Raw genomic sequence first — 22991 nt, 5'->3', positions numbered from 1 at the left:
GGAGAGGGATACAGTTAACGTTTCGACCCTTCATCAGGACTAAGAAATATAGCAATGAGGTGGAATATTACACTTTTCAGTTGTGCTGTTGCATCAAGTGCCATTAAGTTTTGAAGAGTACAGCATTGGTGTCACTCCATGAAAGAACAAACAGTCCATTGTTTCATTATATTTCGACAGACAGAAGTAAGGAGAACGACTCAGTATTCTGCACAGACTGGGCGCATCATCCCAAACTCCACTCCTGCTGTGAGCCGTCAGGCTTCTCGCCGATTCTCCAGGAGTGATGCCCGGGAGAGGAATAAGCACCATGGGCTTTTCCAGGACCAGGAGTTACTGGTGAGGAATACATTCCTTTTTATGGGAACAAGGTCTGAGCATTAGCTTTGATTTGTTTCAGCCATTGCGACTTTGAACAAAAGAAATATCACGAAGGAAGCAAAATACTGCAGGTGCAGGGAGCCTGAAATAAAAACAGAAAATGCTGGAAATGCCCGGCAGGTCTGCTGACCCCTCCCCCGAGCTGTGACACGCCATTTCGCCTACTTTCAGAAACTTCCCTGGCCTCTTATGACATGGTCTACAGCTGCCCTCGTCACATCTAGGGCAGGCAGCTCCAAAAGGCTGGTCCACCTCCGGGAAAATCCAGAAGCTCCTCGAGAGATGGGTTTTTTACAAGCCCTCAATGGGCTTAATTGGCCTTTTTTAGGAGCACGGGCGAGTTCATAGGCCCCTGCTATTCCCCCTTCCCCCTCCCTGGCACTCGTGAAAATGTATGATGTTGGGAATGGAGGCGGGTTGTCCAGGTGCACCAGCTTTTACCCAGCCGCCCGCTTCTCTTCGGCCCGATTTGGGCCACAAAAATCCGGCTGCATGTTTCAGGCCTGCGATTGTTTATGGACGTTGATAATTTATTTTTTAAAATCTTATGTCTGCGAGCATTTATTGTCTGCAAAAGCTTATTTATTGTTTTTTTGTATACCTTTTGTGCCGACGTTTCCAATTATAAATTACCATTTATATGTTTGTAATGGTAATTGCCTACGTAAACTTGTCACACTGTAATTACAGTCTGCTGCCAGCGGTGACACTGTGGGCAACTCCACATTGTGCCTGCCACCTCCTTAGCCTTTACTGTCAACAAATAGTTCATTCAAAATCTTATAGGTGCCTACTCTGGTCCAGTCATTTCCACTCCCCAACCCCACTTCACCTAAGGGTGACATCTTGACTCACCACTTGCAATTTCACAGGAGACAGGCTGACATCAATGTCCATGTGTATGCACACATGCATCCGTGTGTGCATACGTCCACGTGTGTGTGTGCGTGTAAGTATGTCCACATATTCTTCTGTGTGTACTTGTGTATCATTGTTTGCATGAGTCCATGTGTGTGCATGTGTACTTGTATGTGCGCATGTCTTTCTGTATGCCTGTGTATCCGTGTGTGCATGTGTACATGTACATGCGCGTGTCTTTTTGTGTGTGTGCCTGAGTATCCATGTGCGCATGCATCCATGTGTGTGTGTTTATGTGCGTGTGTGCAAATATCACATCAGCTGGTCCTTAGGCATCAAAGTGGCAACCAGGTTCTATCAACCCCCCCTTTACTTTATAATTGCTGGCATCCTGTTTTTAAGGTACAATATATGAAATTGTGGGTTGAGTTTCTCCCGCTGCTGTGTGTGCCAACATGGGGACAGACAGATCAAGGCTGATTCCCGATATCATCCTATCTGTTGCGGTGATATTAGCGTCATCCTGACCTGCTATATTTGTTTTTCTTCTCAGGTGCTGGAACTGCTCTGCCAACTTCTACAGACTGACTCATTCTCTGCCATTCAGCAATGGCTGCTTTGTGCAGGTCAAAGAGGTGAGCAAAATCCGCTATTTTGTAGGATCATTGATTGTGGTCTGACCTCATCTGTCCATAAGACGTAGGAGCATAAGTAGGCCATTTGGCCCATCGAGTCTGCTCCGCCATTCAATGAGATCATGGCTGAACTGATAATCCTCAACTCCACTTTCCTGCTTTTTACCCAGAACCCTTACTGATTAAAAACTTGTCTATCTCAGCCTTGAATATACTTAATGACCCAACCTCTACAGCCCTCTGTACTAAAGAACTCCACAGATTCACTACCGTCTGAGAGAAGAAATTCCTCCTCATCTCTGTCTTAAATGGGCGACCCCTCATTCTGAGTTTATGCCCTCTGGTCCTAGACTCTCCGACAAGGGGAAACAACCTCTCAGCATCTACTCTGTCAAGCCCCCTAAGAATCTTATGGGCTGAATTTTCCCCCTGTCGGGGGGATTTGTGTGGGGGGCGTGTGGGCTCGAACACGAACCCGATCAGCACCCCCCGATCGGGTGCGCGCCACCATTTTATGCGGGCGGGCCAATTAAGGCCCGCCCAGCAGGACGCTCGCCCGGAAGTGCTGAGCGCTCCCTGTGCGGGCGGGGGGGTGCGGGATTAGCTGAGTCGGGAGTGCATGCGCGCGAAAGAACACAGAAATCTCCCTGAGGCACGGAGGTGCCTCAGAGAGACTTGTTTAAGTTTTAAACATCAAAATAAATAAATTAAAAACTTTTAAAACACGTCCCCTCATGTGACAGTGTCACACGAGCTGGAACATATCAATGAATTTTTTTGAAAGTTTTTATTGAATTTTTAAACACTTCATGAAACTTCATCCCACCCGTTGGTGAGAAATGCAAAGGCCGCCTGGGGTCTTCACCTGCCCCCCTGCCAACCTTAAGGCTGGACGGGCAGCTCAGTTTATGGGTTTAATTAGTTTTTAACAGGCCTTAATAGGCCTTTGACAGTTCGGCAGCCAACTCGGCTGCGCCTCCACCGACCTGAAAACCGAAATGACATGCAGTGACTTCAGGACGCCCGCCCAACGTCACCGTGTGTCACTTTACACACCGGCGAGCAGGCCCCGCCCCCGCTCGCTGACCGGAAACTTCTCCCCGATATACGTTTCAATAAGGTCGCCTCTCATTGCTGGCCCCTTTGTTTCAATCAGACCTTATAGGATTATTTTCACTATGTAACTTATTTCCTTCAATATTTCTACAATTTGCTTAGATGGGTACATTAAAGAAATGCAAATGGAGTATGTTATAGTGTTGAAGTTATTTTATTGACAGTTTGACACACTGCCTCTTTAAAACCTGTTCTTGGGAGCTTGGACACATTGGCAAAGCAGTAATTTATTGCCCTTCCCTAGTTGCCACAGGGCATTAAGAGTCAATGGTGTACTATGTTACTGTTAATTGTACGTCAATTGTGTTTAATTATATGGAGGTGAAGGGCATTGATTTGCTTTTTACTTCAGCACATATAAAGGGACATTTACTGACACTTTAGTGTGGCTGGATTAGGCGGTATATGATTATAATGGTTGACTCTGTGAATAAATCTAAGACTGAGCAAAGATTAATTCCAGTATCATCCTTCACCAACCACCTTTCTGGAATATAACACATTGGAGTCACATATAGGCCAGACCTGGTGGGGACAGTGCGTTCCTTTCCCTGAAGGGCATTAGGGGAGCAGTTGGGTTCTTACAATCCTGGAGCTTTTCTTGGTCATTTTCTGGCGTTACTAGATTAACTGAGTCCAATTTCACTCCAGAGTTTGCAAAATCTTGACTGTTTAATTTGCTAGATATATACCTCACAGTGATGTAAATCATGTTACAACAGCTGGTCCCAGTGGAGTTATTTTTCAGTCATGGGATGTGGGCATCGCTGGCTTGGCCAGCATTTATTGCCCACCCCTAATTGCCCTTGAGAAGGTGGTGGTGAGCTGCCACCTTGAACCGCTGCAGTCCATGTGGGTGTAGGTACACCCACAGTCAGGAAAGTTGCAAGGTAAAAATAATCTGGGATTGATCATTTTAATGTATTTAAGACTTGGAGGCAGCATTAGCCCCATTAGGTTCAGGAACCCTTGTCCGCTCTTGGCCAGCATAAGGTTCTGTGGGGCCTCTTGGCTGCTATTTCACAGGAGCTGGCTATACAGGCACATCCCCCCTTGGCATGGGGAGGGGCGAATGGAAGATCTGGTGTCCACTCAGATTTAAAGAGCTGCTGATGGGAACAGAAGAGTGGAAGGTCCTCTCCTCTCCTGCTGCCCTACACCAGTCTTTGCACCCTTCCAGCCCCACGAATTTTGGGGCTCCAGTTTCTTTCGAAAGAACATTTATTTTCGCCATTGCGAGCTCTTTGGCCTAACATCAGCGATTTTTTTTGTGGGCACCATTTATTTGCAGAGAAAGACTTTGTACTGGGAATGGTTCAGTCAGCTCTGGCAAGCTATCCTGGCTACCAGCAAAATGCTGATTACAGAGAGGAGCAACTCAAACAACAAACTGATTGCAGTCCTTCAGCCTCGAGCTCAAAAAGGTCAACTTCTAACAGGAGGAAACGTATTAGGTAGGAATTAAAGTGCTACACCATTGCGTACATTGTGTTTGGGAGGTAGGAATTGCTTTAACCAGAACTGCTCAGCTTTTAAAGCCCTGTGTGTTCATGGGATGTGGGCATCGCTGGCATGGCCAGTATTTATTGCCCATTGCTAATTGCCCGTGAGAAAGTGGTGGTGAGCTGCCTTCTGTAACTGCTGCCACTCGTGTGGTGTAGACACGCCGGCCGTGTTGCTAAGGGAGGGAGTTCCAGCATTTTGGCCCAGTGACTGAATAAACAACTGGCTGGAATTTTCCAGCAGCCCCCTGACACCCCCCACCCCCCTTCCCCGGGGACGGCCAGCCATTGAAATCTCCGTTACGCATCGGCGGAACCGGAAGATCCCGTCGGCGTGAGGGACTGGAAAATTCTGGCCAGCAGTATAGCTTCCAGCCAGGATGGTGTGGAGGAGAACATGCAGCTGGTTGTGTTTCCCTCCACCCACTGCCCTTGTTCTTCGAGGCGGAAGGTGTCACGGGCTTGGAAGATGCAGTCAGAATCAGCCCTGAGCAAATCCTGTCACAGGGAATAATCTGGCTTGATGTGACTTGCGTGCATTTATTTCCTTTTACCCTTCTCTTTCACATTTGAGGCTTTTAATATGCCGACTTGCGTTTTAGGGATTTAGCAGTGTCAGGTTAATAATGAGATGCTAATCTGATTGCTGGTATTCGAGTGGATTTCTTTACTCAGGGAGAATGTTAAACTTGTTACAACACAGTCGGTGCGAAACTAGATAAGTATACACGTACGAACATACAAAATAGGAGCAGAGGGGGCCATTTGGCCCCTCGAGCCTGCTCCGCCATTCAATGAGATCACGTGTTTCGATTTCCACATTCCCATTTACCCCGGATAACCATTGATTCCCTTGCCTAACAAGAATCTATCTACCTCTGCCTTAAAAATATTCAATGACCCCACCTCCACCACCCTCGGAGGCAGAGAGTTCCAAAGTCGCACTAACCCTCTGAGAGAAAAAAATTCTCATCTTTGTCCCAAAAGGGTGAACACTAATTTTAGAACAGTGCCCCCTAGTTCTGGACTCGCCCACAAGAGGAAACATCCCTTCCATGTCCACCCTGTCAAGACCATTCAGGACCCTATATACTTCAACCAAGTCAACCATGAATGTAGGATATGGTAATAGGGTGAGATGAAGTAAGATAGGAGGAGGTTTGTGAGTGGTATAGTAGACTTGTTGGTCCAAATTTTCTGCTTCTGTGCTGTAAAATGTTATGTAATTCTATATTATAATAATATTTCAAATCCATTCATTTTCAATCGACTCTCGGGACTTTGTCCCATTGTGTTTAGATGACTTTTTACATTTGCACTTCCAAGCTGCCATAGTCTGACTGTGGATTGTTGCCTGTCCTTTGTCCACAACCCATTCCATCATCACAAACCCTTCAACCCTGCCCTCTGAAACCCAAACCACATACTACTCCCCTCCCTACTTTCAACAGCTTCCGAAAGCCTGTCACCTTGGGCATCTTCCCCCCACCCCCCCACAAATCTTGTTACCTCCTTTGGTCTCCACATCTTCCCCTTTTTGCAAACTCCTGAGAGTCCTTTCTACATGAGGAGGTGTTTGTCCAGGCATTCATGCTGCTGAAAACCCTTCTCGCTGGTGGGGAGTAGGAAATTGCAAGGTGGAAACCGGGAAGTGTGCTCGGGGCAAGTCTGCCGGGAACTGCACCAAACTTCTGACTCCGTCTTCCCCCTCTCCCCCAAACATAGTCAAGTTTGCCATCAATCTGGGGCTATGTAGATTTGTAATAAAGTGTCTGAAGAGCTACTTAGTTTGCCTACAATGAAAACTGTCATTGCCAAAACCTACTCTTTGTCACCGTTTGTAACATCTTCTATTTTATGCCTTAAAACTACATTTTTATGTGTATATATATATATATATATTTTATGTTTATTTAGATATTATCTCAAAAAGAAACCTGAAATAATTGAAGAGGAGCAACCAGGTGAGAGAGTTTTGTCCAATTTAACTTGGCAAAAAGATGATCAAATCAAGCGTTCAACACTCATGATACAATTAAAATGTTGAGATCGAGCTAGAACCCAGGAGCACAGGTACAGAGTCTGCTCAAGGACAGACTTTATTTCGTAGAAAGTGAATGAAGTACCATTTTCCAGGAAATATGTCCAGAAGGAAAATACACGAGGACCATGTACATGGGTGTGTGTTCCTACAAGCTAGACATTCACGGTGGTGATATCAGCATGTAAATAGTCAATGAATGGGGTCTTATAACTTTCCTCTGTCCGTATGCCAGCAGAGGCTTTAACGCATTTAAAATGAATTTACACTGAGTAGAGGAATATTGCAAATGTTTTTAGCACCCTTCTATTAATATTGCCAAAAGAGATGGCAAGGCTCCCATTTAAAGTAGGCATCTAATCTGGCCTCTGACTGACGAACCTGAATACTGAGTCATGCACATCACTTCATTGAAGCTCTGAGGAGAAATGTCTGTCCCAAGTGACACATGTATTGTCACCATGTGCCATCAAGCTGACACATATGAGCACACACGCTATGCCAGTCAAAAAAAGACAGGGGGAGAAACCAGAACATGTTAAGGGCCAGGTAGCACACATAAGAATTGTACAAAAGTAGGGAGGTCATGTTGGAGTTGTATAGAACCTTGGTGAGGCCACAGCTGGAGTACTGTGTGCAGTTCTGGTCACCACATTATAGGAAGGATGTGATTGCACTGGAGGGGGTGCAGAGGAGATTCACCAGGATGTTGCCTGGGATGAAACATTTAAGTTATGAAGAGAGGTTGGATAGACTTGGGTTGTTTTCGTTAGAGCAGAGAAGACTGAGGGGCGACTTGATCGAGGTGTACAAGATTATGAGGGGCAAGGACAGGGTGGATAGGGAGCAGCTGTTCCCCTTAGTTGAAGGGTTAGTCACAAGGGGGCATAAGTTCAAGGTGAGGGGCAGGAGGTTTAGGGGGGAGTGAGGAAAAACTTTTTTACCCAGAGGGTGGTGACGGTCTGGAATGCACTGCCTGGGAGGGTGGTGGAGGCGGGTTGCCTCACATCCTTTAAAAAGTACCTGGATGAGTACTTGGCACGTCATAACATTCAAGGCTATGGGCCAAGTGCTGGTAAATGGGATCAGGTAGGTAGGTCAGGTGTTTCTCACGTGTCGGTGCAGACTCGATGGGCCGAAGGGCCTCTTCTGCACTGTGATTCTGAATTAGTGAACCATTGATTGAAGTTGAATGTGCAATTTTCACTAACAAATGACAACAATTTGTCTGTTTAAAAAGTGCTTTTCATGTAGAGAAACTCCCTATGGAGCTTCACAGACAGAGGTGAAAAGAGTTGGATGCTGAACCTTTGTCATGGAGCTTGGAGAGTTGACTGAGAACTTGGTCAATGAGGTGTATTTTGAGGAGGGGTTTTAAGGTGTGAATGGAGGAAAGACGGAGATGTTTAAAATTGAATTCCAAAGGCTGGGCATAAGGCAGCTGAAGGCTCTTAACCATGAAATATTTTGTTATTACAGAGAATTCCATCTTATTTGAATGTTGAATCTCTTGATCTTATGCCCATGTGGCCTAACTCCATAGGCTGTAAGTGAATAACTATACAGACCATCACGTGCCCTGCGTTGTGTGGAAGTTTAATACATTTGAAAAGGTTGAGCATTATACTCTCTTTGTACTTGGCAAATGGAATTCAATCTGGAGAAGTGTGAGGTGATGCACTTGGGGAGGGCAAACCAAGCTGGGGAATACTCAATAAATGGGAGGATATTGGGAGGGGTAGAGGAAGTGAAAGACGTTGGAGTGCATATCTACATCCCTGAAGGTAGCAGGGCAGGTGGACAAGGTGGTAAAGAAAGCATATGGAATGCTTTCCTTTATTGCAAAGGTATTGAACACACAAGCAGGGATGTAACGCTGGTACTGTATAAAACATTGGTTAGGCCACGAGCTGGAATTTTGTGTTCAGTTCTGATCGCCACATTACAGAAAGGACATGGTTGCTCTGGAGAGAGTGCGGAGGGGATTTACAAGAGTGTTGCCAGGGCTTGAAAATTGCAGCTGTGGGGAGAGATTGGATAGGGTTGTTTTCCTTGGAACGGAGGAGGCTAAAGTGTGTTCTAATTGAGGTGTACAAAATTAGGAGGGGCCTAGATAGGGTAGACAGGAAAGACTTGTTTCCCCTAGCTGAGGGGTCAATTACCAGGGAGGCATCGATGTCAGGTGATTGGTAGAAGGATTAGAGGGGACATGTGGAAAATCTTTTTCACCCAGAGGGTGGTGGGCATCTAGAATGCACTGCCTGAATTGGCGGTTGAGGCTGAGACACTCAGCTCATATAAAAGGTACTTGGATCCGCATCTGAAGCTGTAACCTGCAAGGCGATGGACCAGGTGCTGGAAAGTGGAATTAAAATGATCAGCTAGTTTATTTTTTTTCTCTTTCTTTGGCCGGTACTGACACGATGGGCTGAGTGGCCCCTTTTTTTTCCTCTGTGCTGTAATTTTTTCTATGGTTTCTACTTGGTCCCGGTGGGTCTTTGTAAAACTTGATTATAATTCTGGTCTACTATGCAGACCGAGCTCTGATAGTGTTGGAAGCCAATCAGGAACTCTAAAGGAGCAAGAAGCTATTGTTTGGCTGAATTCTCTGCATTGACCCCTGCATTCAGTCACCGTGAGAGAGGTGCTGAGTAACAGAGAGGACGTGGTCTGCCACAGTAAAATAGGCAGCCTTCATTTCATAGCAGCTGTGGGATGAGATAGAGAGAGTGGGAGATACTGCAAGAGGATGGGGAGAGGAAGGGAGAGATGGAGGAAAATTATTAGTCTTTATAATTTCAGAACATGATGAAAGCTTACTGTTTGGTTTGCCATGTTGAAACAGATTGTAAGCAGATAAGTGGGGATTTTCACCCCTCCAAGGTTGGGTGGATTGGGGATGGTGGATGTTACAAAGTCTAAAACCCGATCCCAAACAGGCTCCAACACGTCCACTTCTGCCTTTACCAGAGGCAATTCAGGAACCTTGTGACTAACCTGCTCTGTGGAGGCAGGTCGAAAATTCAAATCTTCTAGGGAGGCTTTGTGCTTGTGTTTTAACTGGGTTTTAATTTTTAACCCACGGAAGCCAGCTTTACCAGGGTTCAGGAATCGCAGCAGGTAGAAGGTGAGAAGGGCTGGATTCACAAGTGCCTTTATAGCACTGCTTGTGGGCCAGGAGGAGCAGGTGTGCTTCCTCCAAACCCAACAAACTTACCTCTGATCCTTGACCCCAATTTTTGCGCCAACCTCCATGACCTCCGACTCCGCCACCTTGAACTCTGACCCCACCTCCCCACCCAATGTAATCTCCAACAACCCATCCGCTGTAAGCTTTGACTCCCCCCCCACCCCCACCCACCCCCCCCCCCCCATCCCCCACCACCTCACCCCCACCCTCCATGCTTGCCGATCCTCGTCTGGTAACTGTTCATCGTCTAATTTCTCACCGCTAATCAGGCTGCCTGTGAGGGGGGGAAGCTATACTGAAAATCAAAAAATCAAAAGTTAAATTCTGCAGGTACTTGTGGGAAACCTGTACTTCCAGGTAAAAGACATGGAATAATAACCATGGGGGATTTCAACTATCCTGAAGTTAATTGGCCAGAAGAGGTAGGTAAAAGGGACAAGGAAATGGAGTTCCTGCAATGTGTACAGGACTCCTTTCTAACCCAGTGCGTAAGAAAACATACATAAGGTCTTTAAACTAGTAAGAGTGAGGGGACAGGGGGTGAGTTCAAGTGAGGGTAAATTTATACGTCTGGAGGGAAAAGTCAAGGCTGTAGAGCAGAGCAGAGTAGAGATTTGGGTAAAAGCAAACAGTTTGCATCAGGATAGAACAGAGAATTTAACAAAAATAATATGGCGCTAGTGGCAATGCCTCTACCAATCAGAGTCCACTTGCCAACCAATCAGCACTCTCTTCTCATACAGTATAAATTGTTGTTTTCTCCTTATATTGGTATTCTTGCGAGTGTCCTGATGAGTGCAAGACGAAAAGCTTCGACATGTCTCTTTTTCAGCAATACTCAAGTTCTGTCCTCCCAAACGACTAGTAGTGACTTAGGCTAAATCAGGGATAATTAGCAAAAAGTTAACATTGAATGCACAAAGCATCTGTATCAAGATAGACAAATCAGTGGCACTAACAGAGATAAATAGGTTGGATCAAGCAGTCATTACAGGATGGCCAAGGTTGGGAACTAAAAATTCCAGGATGCTCGACTTTTAGAGAAAATAGGCACGATGGAAAAAGAGGTGGAGTAGTCCTCCTTTTATCACTGCTGCTTTTCCCTCATGGGATTCATTTTTTTCTAACAAGTCTAACATGTGGTACTTTATCAATTCCCTTTTGAAAGTCCATATACACAACATCAAGCACACTGCCCTCAGCCGCTTTCTCTGTGACCTCATCAAAAAACTCATTTAAAGTTAGTGAAACATGATTTGTCACTATCGAATCCAGGGCTGGCTCTCCTTTATCTGTCCATACTAGTCCAAGTGGCTGTTAATTTTCTCCTGGATTATTGTTTCCAAAACTTCCCCAACGCCAGTGTTAAACAGACTGGCTTGTAGTTGCCAAGTTTATATTTCACTCTTTTGTGAACAAAGGGTGTAATATTTGCAATCCTTCAGTGTTCTGACACTACCCCTGGTATCTAAGGAGAATTGGAAGATGTGACCTGTGCAACTGTGACTTTCATTTCTTCCTCCTCTTTTCTTACAAAGTCAGAATATGTTATTGCATTGAACTTAATTGCATTTGCCCCTAATTATTAGTCAAATTGGTTCAGTGATAATTTACAATGATATCGGAATAGAGAGAAAATGTTGCTAAACATGGGAGGTAGGTTGGCTAAAATATTACAAACACTAAAAACAGTTGACATGTTATGGTTAAATGTGTATCTAGGTGAGGGTATGTGTTTTTTCTCTCTTAACTAAATTTCATCAGATCGTTCTTATTTCTGAATCCTGTCTCCCTTCAACTTAGATCGCATAGGGAATGCTGAAGTTCTTCAGATTTATCAGAATAAGTCTCCTGAATCGCAAAGTAATGGAAAAGAGGAAGTCACAGAACCGAACAGGGACACAGAGTGCAAATAAAACAGCCCAGGATGAATAAAACTTACCAGTTTGTCTTTGTGATTGGAGTCTAGATAGGAAAACGTTTAAAAAAAAAATGTAATAGGATCTGATAGCATTTGATTATAGTACTAACATTTTTCAAGTGGTAGGTCCAAATCCTTAGGTTAAATTTAGCAGCTGTTTCTTTTTTGTAGAAGACTCTCAGATTATCAACTTTGAAACAATAAGTAATATACTTCTGGTCAAATGTATTTCCTTTTCTAATATCTGATAGTGTACATCAAACGACAGTTATGCAGAGTATATTTTCAGTTGGAAAAACTCAGCAGGTCTGACAGCATCTGCGGAGAGGAACACAGTTAACGTTTCGAGTCTGTACGACTCTTCATCAGAACTAAAGAAATATAGAAATGTGATGAAATATAAGCTGGTTGAGGGGCGTGGGACAGGTAGAGCTGGATAGAGGGCCAGTGATAGGTGGAGGCAAAGAAGAGATTGCCAAAGATGTCACAGACAAAAGGACAAAGGGGTGTTGACGGTGGTGATATTATCTAAGGAATGTGCTACTGTTGACATTAAGGGTAGAAAGCAGGACAAACAAGTGGCAGATGGCCCTAGTGAGGGTGGGGTGGGGGGAAGGGATCGAAATGGGCTGAAAGGTGGAGATAAAATGATAGATCAAAATAAATTTAAAAATAGGTGGGAAAAGAAAAATATATTTTAAAAATATAAATTATTGGAAAAAGGGGGATTGGAAAGGGGGTGTTGATGGAGTAGAGAGTTCATGATCTGAAGTTGTTGAACTCAATATTCAGTCCGGAAGGCTGTAAAGTGCCTAGTCGGAAGATGAGGTGCTGTTCCTCCAGTTTGCGTTGAGCTTCACTGGAACATTGCAGCAAGCCAAGGATGGACATGTGGGCATGAGAGCAGGGTGGAGTGTTGAAATGGCAAGCGACAGGGAGGTGTCATTCGGACTCGAAACGTTAACTGTGTCCCTCTCTGCAGATGCTGTCAGACCTGCTGAGTTTTTCCAGCTTTTTTTTTGTTAAAGGTTAAGTAGGTTTTCTTAGTTCCCAGAGGGTGCAGGTGCATTGTTCAAAGCTACCCCAAACTGGCACAACTTTCCTCAACAAAGCCAGAAATGGAAAATATTCCCATTGGTGTTCTTCTGAAGTTGAGATAAGGCGCATTGTAAGGACAGAGAGAAATTCACTCTGCATCCAACTCCCGGCAATGCTGACTTCAGAATGCTCAATGCTAGGAGTGGCTATCGAAATTGGAAGCTCATGGATGAGAACAAACATTTGAAAGTAGGTCCAAGAAATGGAGCAATGAAGCAGCTGGTAGTTTACAAATGAAGACAGAGTATCAGCTCATTGACAGAGAAGTTACAATCGAGTAGCAAAGATCATTCTCATGATTACAACAAGCTAGATTCTTTCTGTTTCAGGTTATAAATAGGATAGTTTTGTTTAAAATAAAGCACAATGGAACCTTTGTCAATGCCTTATTAATTACACTCTTAAATTTAATGGCAACTACATTGTTAAACAGGTGACGGGTATTTGTATACCTATTAATGGGGATAGCTGGGACACTGGAGGGATTGGAGTAGTGCTGATTGTGAACTAAGTCAATAAACTCTCTCCAGCAAAGAAAGCAGCTGTATCTTAGTTTTAACTTCACCAACTGGTGTGGATCCAGTTAACACCTTCATTATCCACACTTTCAGTATCCACAATCTCAATTATCTGGGAGAACTTAAGGCATTTTTTTTCAAGCTTGGCAGGAATAACTACGAAGAGGCAACTTCCTTACCAGTTCCAAATATGCCAATTGAGCAATCCCTCAAACCTTTCATTTTGAAACTTTCTTTAGCATGATTAAAATTAAATAATTATCACTGCAACTATTTCTATTTCTGTACACGAAGAAACCTTATTTACACCCTGTTGAAATGAATGAGCCAAACTGGTGAGACCACACATCACCTTCACTCGTTGATTTTGATGTGAGTTTTACCAGGTTCATTCTATGCAGAATGTACTTCCAAACACAATATCACCAACTTATAAAACATTTGCATCGTAGATGGCAATTTCCTTTGGCACAGTTGATCAACTCCACACATACAGAATTGTTGGTTTCTACACTTTAACTTCCATGTTTTACTTTGCTAAATGAAATTATGGTTATTGCATTTTTTAAATGTATGAGAAATATGGGGGCTAATTTTAACCGAACTCACCTCTTGGGAAACTGACAGTGCAACTCCAGTTTTATGTCTGGTTTGACTGAATTCTTCCTTGAGGTCTCCCTTCAGGTAATATTGGGCTGGGTGAAATACCAGTGTTCCACCTAATCCTGGCCAGTGAGTTTGGTTAAAATTAACCCCCATGGCTTTACCTTTGACTTTCTATGTTGAGCACTTATTATCGGCAGTGGCTTATTACAAATGGGTATCTATGTAATTATCTTTAGCTTGTTATATTTTATAACGTGACCTGTAGGATTCCTCTCACTTATGTAAACAAGAATACTTCAGAAGAATTAAATTGTCAAAGGCTCTCTTATGTTTGAGACTTGATTTTTAAATGCTTGATGAGCATTCTTGCTAATAAAATCATAACTTCATGCCGCCCATTATGTCTGACTCTTTGAAAGAGCTATCCAATTTGTCCCACTCTCCTACTTCTTCCTCCAACACTTCCCAAATTTCTCCTTTCCAGCCGCCTCCTCTTAAAAGACACTATTGCATCTGCTTCCATCAACTATTTAGGCAGTGCATTCCAGATCATAACACGCACTGCATTTAAAACAAATCTCTCCATTCATTCACTTCCTCCACCACCGACACACAGTAGCAGCAGTGTGTGTACCACCTTCAAGATGCACTGCAACAACTCACCAAGGCTCCTTCGACAACATCTTCCAAACCCACGACCACTACCATCTAGAAGGACGAGGGGAGCAGACACATGGGAACACCACCACCTGCAAGTTCCCCTCCAAGTCTCACACCATCCTGACTTGGAACTATATCGCCGTATCTTCTCTCTCACTGGGTCAAAATCCAGGAACTTGCTTCCTAACAGCACTGTGGATATACCTACACCACATGGACTGCAGCAGTTCAAGAAAGCAGCTCACCACCATCTTCTCATGGGCAATTAGGGATAGGCAATAAACACTGGCCTAGCCAGCGACTCCCACACCACTTGAAAGAATTTTTGAAATGTTTTTACTAATGATTGTCGCAGACCTGTGTTCTCTGGTTACCAACCCTTCTGTTAGTGATAAAACAGTTTCTTCCAATGGAGTCTACCAACGCCTCTATTAAATCTCCCTTAACCTTCTCTGCTCTAAGGAGAACAATCCTGAACTCTCTCTCCTCTCCATATAACTGAAGATGCTGATCCTTGGTACCATTCTAGTAAATCCATTCTGTACTCCCTACAAGGTCTGTAATCTTACACATTAGTTTCAATAGAAAAGACTAAACCATATATGATACAATGCACCTGTGATTTACATTTTGTTCTAAGTTGATGTTAATGGCAAATATTTCTGCAGGTTATTCTGATTTGTTAATTTGCTTTGACTGAGAAGCTGTGGGTCTTCACACCCACCACAGAAGGACTTTCACTGGAGCCGCAGTGAAGGGTAGGAACCACAACACTGTTACCTAGGATACCAATTATGCAATGAATTCACACCATTATGGTTCCATATGCCGAGCAACTGAAATCAAAACAATATCCAGATGGGCTAGTAAATTTATACATGCCTTATGCAGAAATAAAGCTAAATTACAAATCATGAAAACTCATGTAAGTAAGCATCGATTATTTCAGCCAAATGAAACAAACTCGTTGCTCAATTTGCATTTCTGCGGCGTGCTTAAAGCACATTCTTAAAGCAGCTTGAATTTTCTCAACGTCATATGTGATTTTCTATTCAATCTTATCCTCGGAAAACTATCAAAATCGGCTTAGCTTACTCCCAACATCATGAGTTACTGCAGTGATTAGCAAGTGCAGCATATCTTGCCAAAGAACTTGTAGCAGAGAATACAATACCTGGATGAATGTACTTACATTTCGTTGGATCATAATTGGTTCCAGTAGTCATGATTCATTGAATGAACATATACTACACACATAGATTACCTATCTGGCTGAAGGAACACAGAGAAGCACAGCCCATTAAAGCCCCTTAATGCACAATCATGTTCCTAATTCACAAAAGAGCTTTGCCAACTCCTTTCAGCCTTCAGAGTTATTAAGATACAGTCAACATAAAAACTTCCAGAAGGAAAGAATAAGAATCTGGGCAATCATAGGCCAGTTACTTTCATGTCAGTATTGGGCAAACTGCTCATTTCCTTCAAGGTAAAATAAGGGGTCATTTAGAAATGTCCAAGTAAATCACAGTCAGCGTGAACATATTTGACCAATTATTTTTTTTTGAAGGGGTTGACTGGTTGGATAAATGAAGGGTATTCCAGTAGTTGTAGTTTACATGAATTTTCAGAATGTGTTTGATAAGGTGTCTCATCAGAACCTGCTTAGAAAAACTCAGGCATATGTTTATTATAAGGGAAACTATTGCTGCATGAATACAAAATTCCTCCTTAACTACAATGTCATCAATGCCCCCTCTTTTTATTCATTAAGAACCTTATCCACATCTTCCACCTCCACACACACATTACCTTCTTGGTCCCTAATAGGCCTGACTCTTTCCTTATTTATCCTCTTGCTCTTTATGTACTCGTATAACATCCCATTTGGTTCTGCGAGCACAATTTTGAAATCTGTTGACGATTATAGTTTAGCAAACAGCGAGGAAGATTGCAGGACAATTTAGCTGAATGAGTGGACAAGTGGTTGATGCAATTCAATGTGGATAAGAATGAGGCATTTGGAGAGTCTGAAAACAAGGAATTGGAATCTACAATGGACAAATATCATAGAAACATAGAAACTAAGAGCAGGAGTAGGCCATTCAGCCCTTCGAGCCTACTTTGCCATTCATTATGATCATGGCTGATCATCCAACTCAATAGCCTGCTCCCGCTTTCTCCCCGTACCCTTTGATCCCTTTCGCCCCAAGAGCTATATCTAACTCCTTGAAAACATACAATGTTTTGGTCTCAACTACTTTCTGTGGTAACGAATTCCACAGGCTCACCACTCTCTGGGTGAAGAAATTTCTCCTCATCTCAGTCCTAAATAGTCAACCCCATATCCTCAGACTGTGACCCCTGGTTCTGGACTCCCCCAACATCGGGAACATCCTTCCTGCATCTACCCTGTCTAGTCCTGTTAGAATGTTATAGGTTTCTATAACCTATATCAAAAGGTGCAGATGAACAGGGAGACTTAGAGAGTCAACTACATTTTAAAAATTCATTCCTGGGATGTGGGTGTCGCTGGCTAGGCCAGCATTTATTGCCCATCCCTAATTAGCCTTGTTCAGAGGGCATTTAAGAGGCAACCACATTGCTGTGGGTCCGGGTAAGGACGACAAATTTCCTTTCCTAAATAAATTAGTGAACCAGATGGGTTCATAATGGTTTTGTGGTCACCAGATTATTATCAAATTCAAATTTCACCATCTGCCATGGTGGAATTCAAACCCGGGTCCCCAGAACATAACCCTGGGTCTCTGACATACCAATCTAGTGGCAATACCACTATGGCACCACCCCCCCCCCAACCATACCCTGAATGTGAATACTGGCAGATAAAGCCATAAAAAGGATAAAAGTTTTTTTGGCTTTTATAGACTATAAAAGTAAGTAAGTAATGATAAATTTGTAAAAAAAATAGTTAGGTTATCGTTATTGCGGTAGCGGGCGTGAAAAACATTTTACTTGCAATGGCAGGTTTTCACACTGTATCATCTATGTCCCGCCTCATTAATTACACAGCCACAGGGAACATGCTGTCTCGCTGGCAGACAGTCTCTGAATCACTCATCATGCCGTTACCTCACCATTTCCTCGCTCTGGGTGCCATATCTAAACACACACAGTTTTTTTTTTATTCATTCATGGCAGGTGGGCTCCACTCCCTAGGCCAGCATTTATTGCCCATCCCCAGAGCAGTTTTGATGCAACTGAGTAGCTTGCTGGCCCATTTCAGGGGGCAGTTAAGAGTCAACCACATTGCTGTGGATCTGGAGTCACATGTAGGCCAGACCAGGTAAGGATGGCAGATTTCCTTCCCTAAAGGACATTAGTGAACCCGATGAGTTTTTTCGACAATGGTTTCATGGTCATCATTAGACTTTTAATTCCAGATTTTTTTTTATTGATTGAATTCAAATTCCACCATCTGCCATGGTGGGATTTGAACCCAGGTCCCCAGAACATTACCCTAGGTTTCTGGATCACTTGTCCAGTGACAAAACCACTCCATCACTGTCTCCCCACAGTTCTCAATCCTTCAACCCCGGACTGCTCCAGTGAAGACACGGCCCTGAAAGCCAAAAGAGTTCAGTGACCTGTCACTGGAATACCTTTAGGAGGCCCACCGTGATGTCCCCCACCCCTGCTCTGGCCGCAGGGGGTCTAATAACAATCTCACCACTCCAACTTAGGAGGTGGTGGCAGTGCTGGTCAGTGCCAATGCTGCACATTAGAGGTTGGCCATCCAATGCAGAAAGAGGATGAGTGATCTCATCCATGTTGCCAGGGTGAGGCAACCATCTCATCAATCTCAACTCACACTCACAAGGCCATCACACATTCACTGGCACCTCACTCACTGCCAGCTCAAGGGACATCACCACTCATGTCCTTTTGTTAATTCATTCATGGGATGTGGATTTATTGCCCATCCCTAATTTTAGAGGGCATTTTTTTTAAAGAGTCAACCACGTTGCTGTGGGTCTGGAGTCACGTGTAGGCCGGGCCAGGTGAGGACGGCAGATTTCCTTCCCTAAAGGGCATTAGTGAACTAGATGGGTTTTTACAACAATTGGCAATGGTTTCATAGTCATCCTCAGGCTTCTTAATTCCAGATTTTTATTTAATTAAAATTTCATCATCTGCCGTGATGGGATTCGAACCCTGGTCCCAGGGACATTATCCTGGGTCTCTGGAATATTAGTCCAGCAACAACACCATTATGCCACCACCTATGGAGACAGCCTCCTAAGTCCTCACCATCTTGAGGCCACTTGCACAGATCAACATCCACACACACACCCCGGGATATCCCCCTTACCTACTGCAGCCCTCACCCTGCAGCCTCTTCTCTTGCCTGAGGCCTCTCCAGCCCCTTCCCCAAGCAATCCTTAGCCTTTCAGCCATTGAAAAGCCACCCGCGCCTTATGGCTGGTCTGGTAGGTACAGACTTGCCCGTGAACCTCCCTAAAAGTGATGCGGTGCTGCCTGTGAAGCCTGGCGCTGATGACCCAAAGCAAGGTGGGCAAACAAACCTCGAATTCCTGAATGAAATGCAGGTGCATAATGCTTATGTATAGTTGTGAAACACATCGGCGTGCAATCACGCTGATGTGCTCGTCTAATTCAGCGGGTGGGGAGTGGGGTGGGTGGGGGTGATTCCCGTAAGCAGGGCTTAGAATGAGATGCTAAAGTATTGAAGTTAGGTTCCCAACGTGCATTGGCAGGAAACACTGCCCACCATTGACGGGTGGAGCGGATGATCGCAAACTGGTTTCACGACGGCGTGAAACCGATTTTTGCGATGTCCCAATATCTTCCGCTCCCGCCCGCTACGATGCCCACCGCAAACGGGACCTGATGATTCCGCCCTTGGTCTGGGATTTGGTACCGGAGATAGCTTCTCCATAGCGACATGTCGTTAAAAGAATAAATTTGCATTAAAATCCACCATAAGCCTGCCCTCTGAAAGGCACACAACAACCTTTGCAGGACCAAATTCTTTTATCAGATCAAACTCCTTTATTCTAGCAGCGTGTTATTAAAACCCAAGCAGACATACTTTCCAATAAAATCTTGGTTAAAATACCAACGTTGAAAAGAAGGAACTAAAAGCTACTTGAACCCATCAACTCCAGAGAAAAGTTGCCAGTATTGAAGAAAAATTACTTGAATAATTTCTGGTTGTTCTAAAATTATTGGTAACGAACAATTTCTGAAGCATATACAAGGTTAGGTATTGAGTGCATTCGTCTTTTGTTCAAAGATTGCCTCTGATAAATTAATCAATTGTAAGGTCAAGCACCCCACCAATAATGTGATGAGTGCTGGTAAACACTCACTTGCTTTTCCAGAACTGCTTCATCCAATTCTGGGTCATGGGGAGTTGGAGTGTATCCTGACAAGTGTGGTACACCCAGAATGGAATGCCAGTTCATCACTGCATGCATGTACACTTACTGTAGCCAATTCACCTAACCAGCCTTTGGATGGTGGGAGGGAACCAGAGCACCTGGTGGAAACCCACACAGACATGGGGAGAATGTGCAAACTCCACACAGTCAGACGCCCGAGGTCAGGATTGAACCTGGGTCCCTGGAGCTGTGAGGCAGCAGTGCTAACCACTGCACCACCCTCCCCACTGGCAAGAAACCTCAAATTGCATAAAACCTCATAGCTTTGATTGTCTTCTCATTGACTCTAACTCAAGGTTCTTATTCTAGTTAATGCAATAGTTTGCCTAGAGTTTGGGCTTTGTATCACTGTGTACAACAACATCACATTCATAAAGGTAAAATACTCAAGAAGCTCGACACCATCCAGAACAAAGCAGCCCACTTTATCATCCACCATCTTAAACATCCACTCCCTCCACCACTGGCGTACAGTGGCAGCAGTGTGTACCATCTACAAGATGCACTGCAGCAACTTGCGAAGGCTCCTTTGATAGCACCTTCCATGACCTCTACCACCTGGAAGAATGGGTCAGCAGGCCCTTGGGAACACCACCACCTGCAAGTTCCTCTCCAAGCCACACACCTTCCTGACTTGGAACTACATTGTCATTCCTTCACTGTCGCTGGATCATAAGAACATATGAATTAGGAGCAGGAGTAGGCCACTCAGCCCCTCAAGCCTGCTCTGCCCTTCAATAAGATGATGGCTGATCTGATTTTAACCTCATATTCCTGCCTATCCCCGGTAACCTTTCACCCCCTTGCTTATCAAGAATCTATCTACCTCTGCCTTAAAGATATTCAAGGGCTCTGTCTCAACCACCTTTTGAGGAAGAGAATTCCAAAGTCTCACAACCCTCTGACACAAAACTTTTTTCTTCATCTCTGTCCTAAATGGGTAATTTTGAAACAGTGACCCCAAATTCTAGATTCTCCCACAAGAGGAAATATCCTTTCCACATTCACCCTATCAATTCCCCTCAGGATCTTATATGTTTCAATCAAGTCGCCTCTTACTCTTCTGAACTCCAGTGGACACAAGCCTAGCCTGTCCAACCTTTCCCCATTAGATAACCCACCCATTCCAGGTATTAATCTACTAAACATTCTCTGAGCTGCTTCTACTGAATTTACATCTTTCCTTAAATAAGGAGACCAATACTGTACACGGTACTTCAGATGTGGTCTCACCAATGACCTGTATAACTGACACATAACCTTCCTACTCTCGTATCCTATTCCCCTCGCAATAAACGATAACATTCTATTAGCTTTGCTAATTACTTGCTGCACCTGCATACTAACCTTTTGCGATTCATGTTCTAGGACACACAGATCCCTCTGCATCTCAGAGCTCTGCAATCTCTCACCATTTAGATAATATGCCTCTTTTTTATTCGTCCTGCCAAAATGACAACCTCACATTTTCCTATATTATACTCCATTTGCTAGATCTTCACCCACTCACTAACCTATCTATATCCTTTTGTAGCCTCCTTATGTCCTCTTCACAACTTACTTTCCTACTACCTTTAAGTCATCAGCAAATGTAGAAACCATACCATCGGTCCCTTCATCCAAATCATTTATATAAATTGTAGAGGTGAGGCCCCAGAACTGATCCCTGTGACACACCACTCGTCACATCCTGCCAACCATGAAAATGAGCTATTTATGTCTACTCTCTGTTCCCTGTTAGTCAGCCAGTCTTTTATCCATGCCAATATGTTACCCCCTGCACCATGAGCTATTATTTTCCGCAATAACCTTTGATGAGGCATCTTATCAAATGTCTTTGGAAAAACTAAGTACAGCACATCCACTGGTTCTCCTTTATCCACAGCACTTGTTACTTCTTCAAAGAACTCCAATAAATTGGTTAAACATGATTTCCCTTTCATAAAGCCACGTTGCCTCTGCCTGATTACATTGAATTTATCTAAGTGCCCTGTTATACTATCTTTAATAATAGCTTCTAACATCTTGCCTATGACAGATGTTAAGCTAAGGATCAAAACCCTGGAACTCCCTTCCTAACAGCTCTCCAATAACCTTTGATGAGGCATCTTATCAAATGCCTTTGGAAAATCTAAGCACAGCACATCCACTGGTTCTCCTTTATCCACAGCACTTGTTACTTCTTCAAAGAACTCCAATAAATTGGTTAAACATGATTTCCCTTTCCTAAAGCCATGTTGACTCTGCCTGATTACATTGAATTTATCTAAGTGCCCTGTTACACCATCTTTAATAATAGCTTCTAACATCTTGCCTATGACAGATGTTAAGCTAAGGATCAAAATCCTGGAACTCCCTTCCTAACAGCTCTATGGGTGTACCTGCACTAGATGGACTGCAGCATTTCAAGAAGGTGACTCCTCAGCCTTCTCAAGGGCAATTAAGGGTGGGCGACACCTTTTACCTTTGCCAGCGATGCTCACATTCCCTGACGGAAGAATAAAATATAACTTTATAACAACGGACTTGTTATTTCTGCGTTTGAATAACCTGGTTTGTAGAGGTGACAATGATTTGTAATGGATCCGCACCTTCCCTTTGGTCAATGTGACGCTGGCAGAAGGTCATCCAACAACAGGCCTTCAACTGATCAGAAAGCAAGTATTTCCATTATTCACAAAGGCAGCAGGGGCTATAACCCTCCAGCTAACCACTGCAGTTAGGCTTTGGTGGAAATAGATCTTATTGTGAAACTTGAAATTGATGCACAGCAAACATATTCTGTAATCCTCCAGCAATGACTACATTTTGGGACACCTCGTCCTTGGGTTGAACACACACAAGTGCTTTATTTGGCTTTGCAGAGCTGGGTCAGAATACTCTTGGCAGCTGCCAGCGAATGGCATGTCATTATTTTATACAATAAAATGATGTTATCGCCACATTAAGTGCAAAAGTGCATGCTGAGGGGAAAAACGGCTTTCAATATGTGGCTTGGAAACCATCAATGTTGTTTATAATTAACCTGTGAAAAGAAATGCG

At 43.8% G+C, this 22991-nt stretch overlaps 1 protein-coding gene across 2 annotated transcripts in view; it reads left to right on the top strand.

Moving 5' to 3' along the window:
* Nucleotides 1-12301, top strand: part of tbata (thymus, brain and testes associated) — a 36138-nt gene extending 23837 nt beyond the window's left edge. For both annotated transcript variants that reach the window (XM_078531038.1, XM_078531039.1), the window contains exons 6-10: nt 181-339; nt 1793-1874; nt 4282-4444; nt 6410-6456; nt 11527-12301. In XM_078531038.1, the coding sequence (XP_078387164.1) occupies nt 181-339; nt 1793-1874; nt 4282-4444; nt 6410-6456; nt 11527-11639 (564 nt within the window). In that variant the 3' untranslated portion in view covers nt 11640-12301. The remainder of the gene's footprint in view (nt 1-180; nt 340-1792; nt 1875-4281; nt 4445-6409; nt 6457-11526) is intronic.
* Nucleotides 12302-22991: the final 10690 nt, after the last annotated feature.

The sequence above is a fragment of the Cetorhinus maximus genome, chromosome 27 (genome assembly GCF_964194155.1).
Source record: "Cetorhinus maximus chromosome 27, sCetMax3.hap1.1, whole genome shotgun sequence".
NCBI classification, from domain to species: domain Eukaryota; kingdom Metazoa; phylum Chordata; class Chondrichthyes; order Lamniformes; family Cetorhinidae; genus Cetorhinus; species Cetorhinus maximus.
The sequence above is the reverse complement of the archived record's forward strand: the minus strand, read 5'-3'. Positions and strand labels throughout refer to the sequence as shown.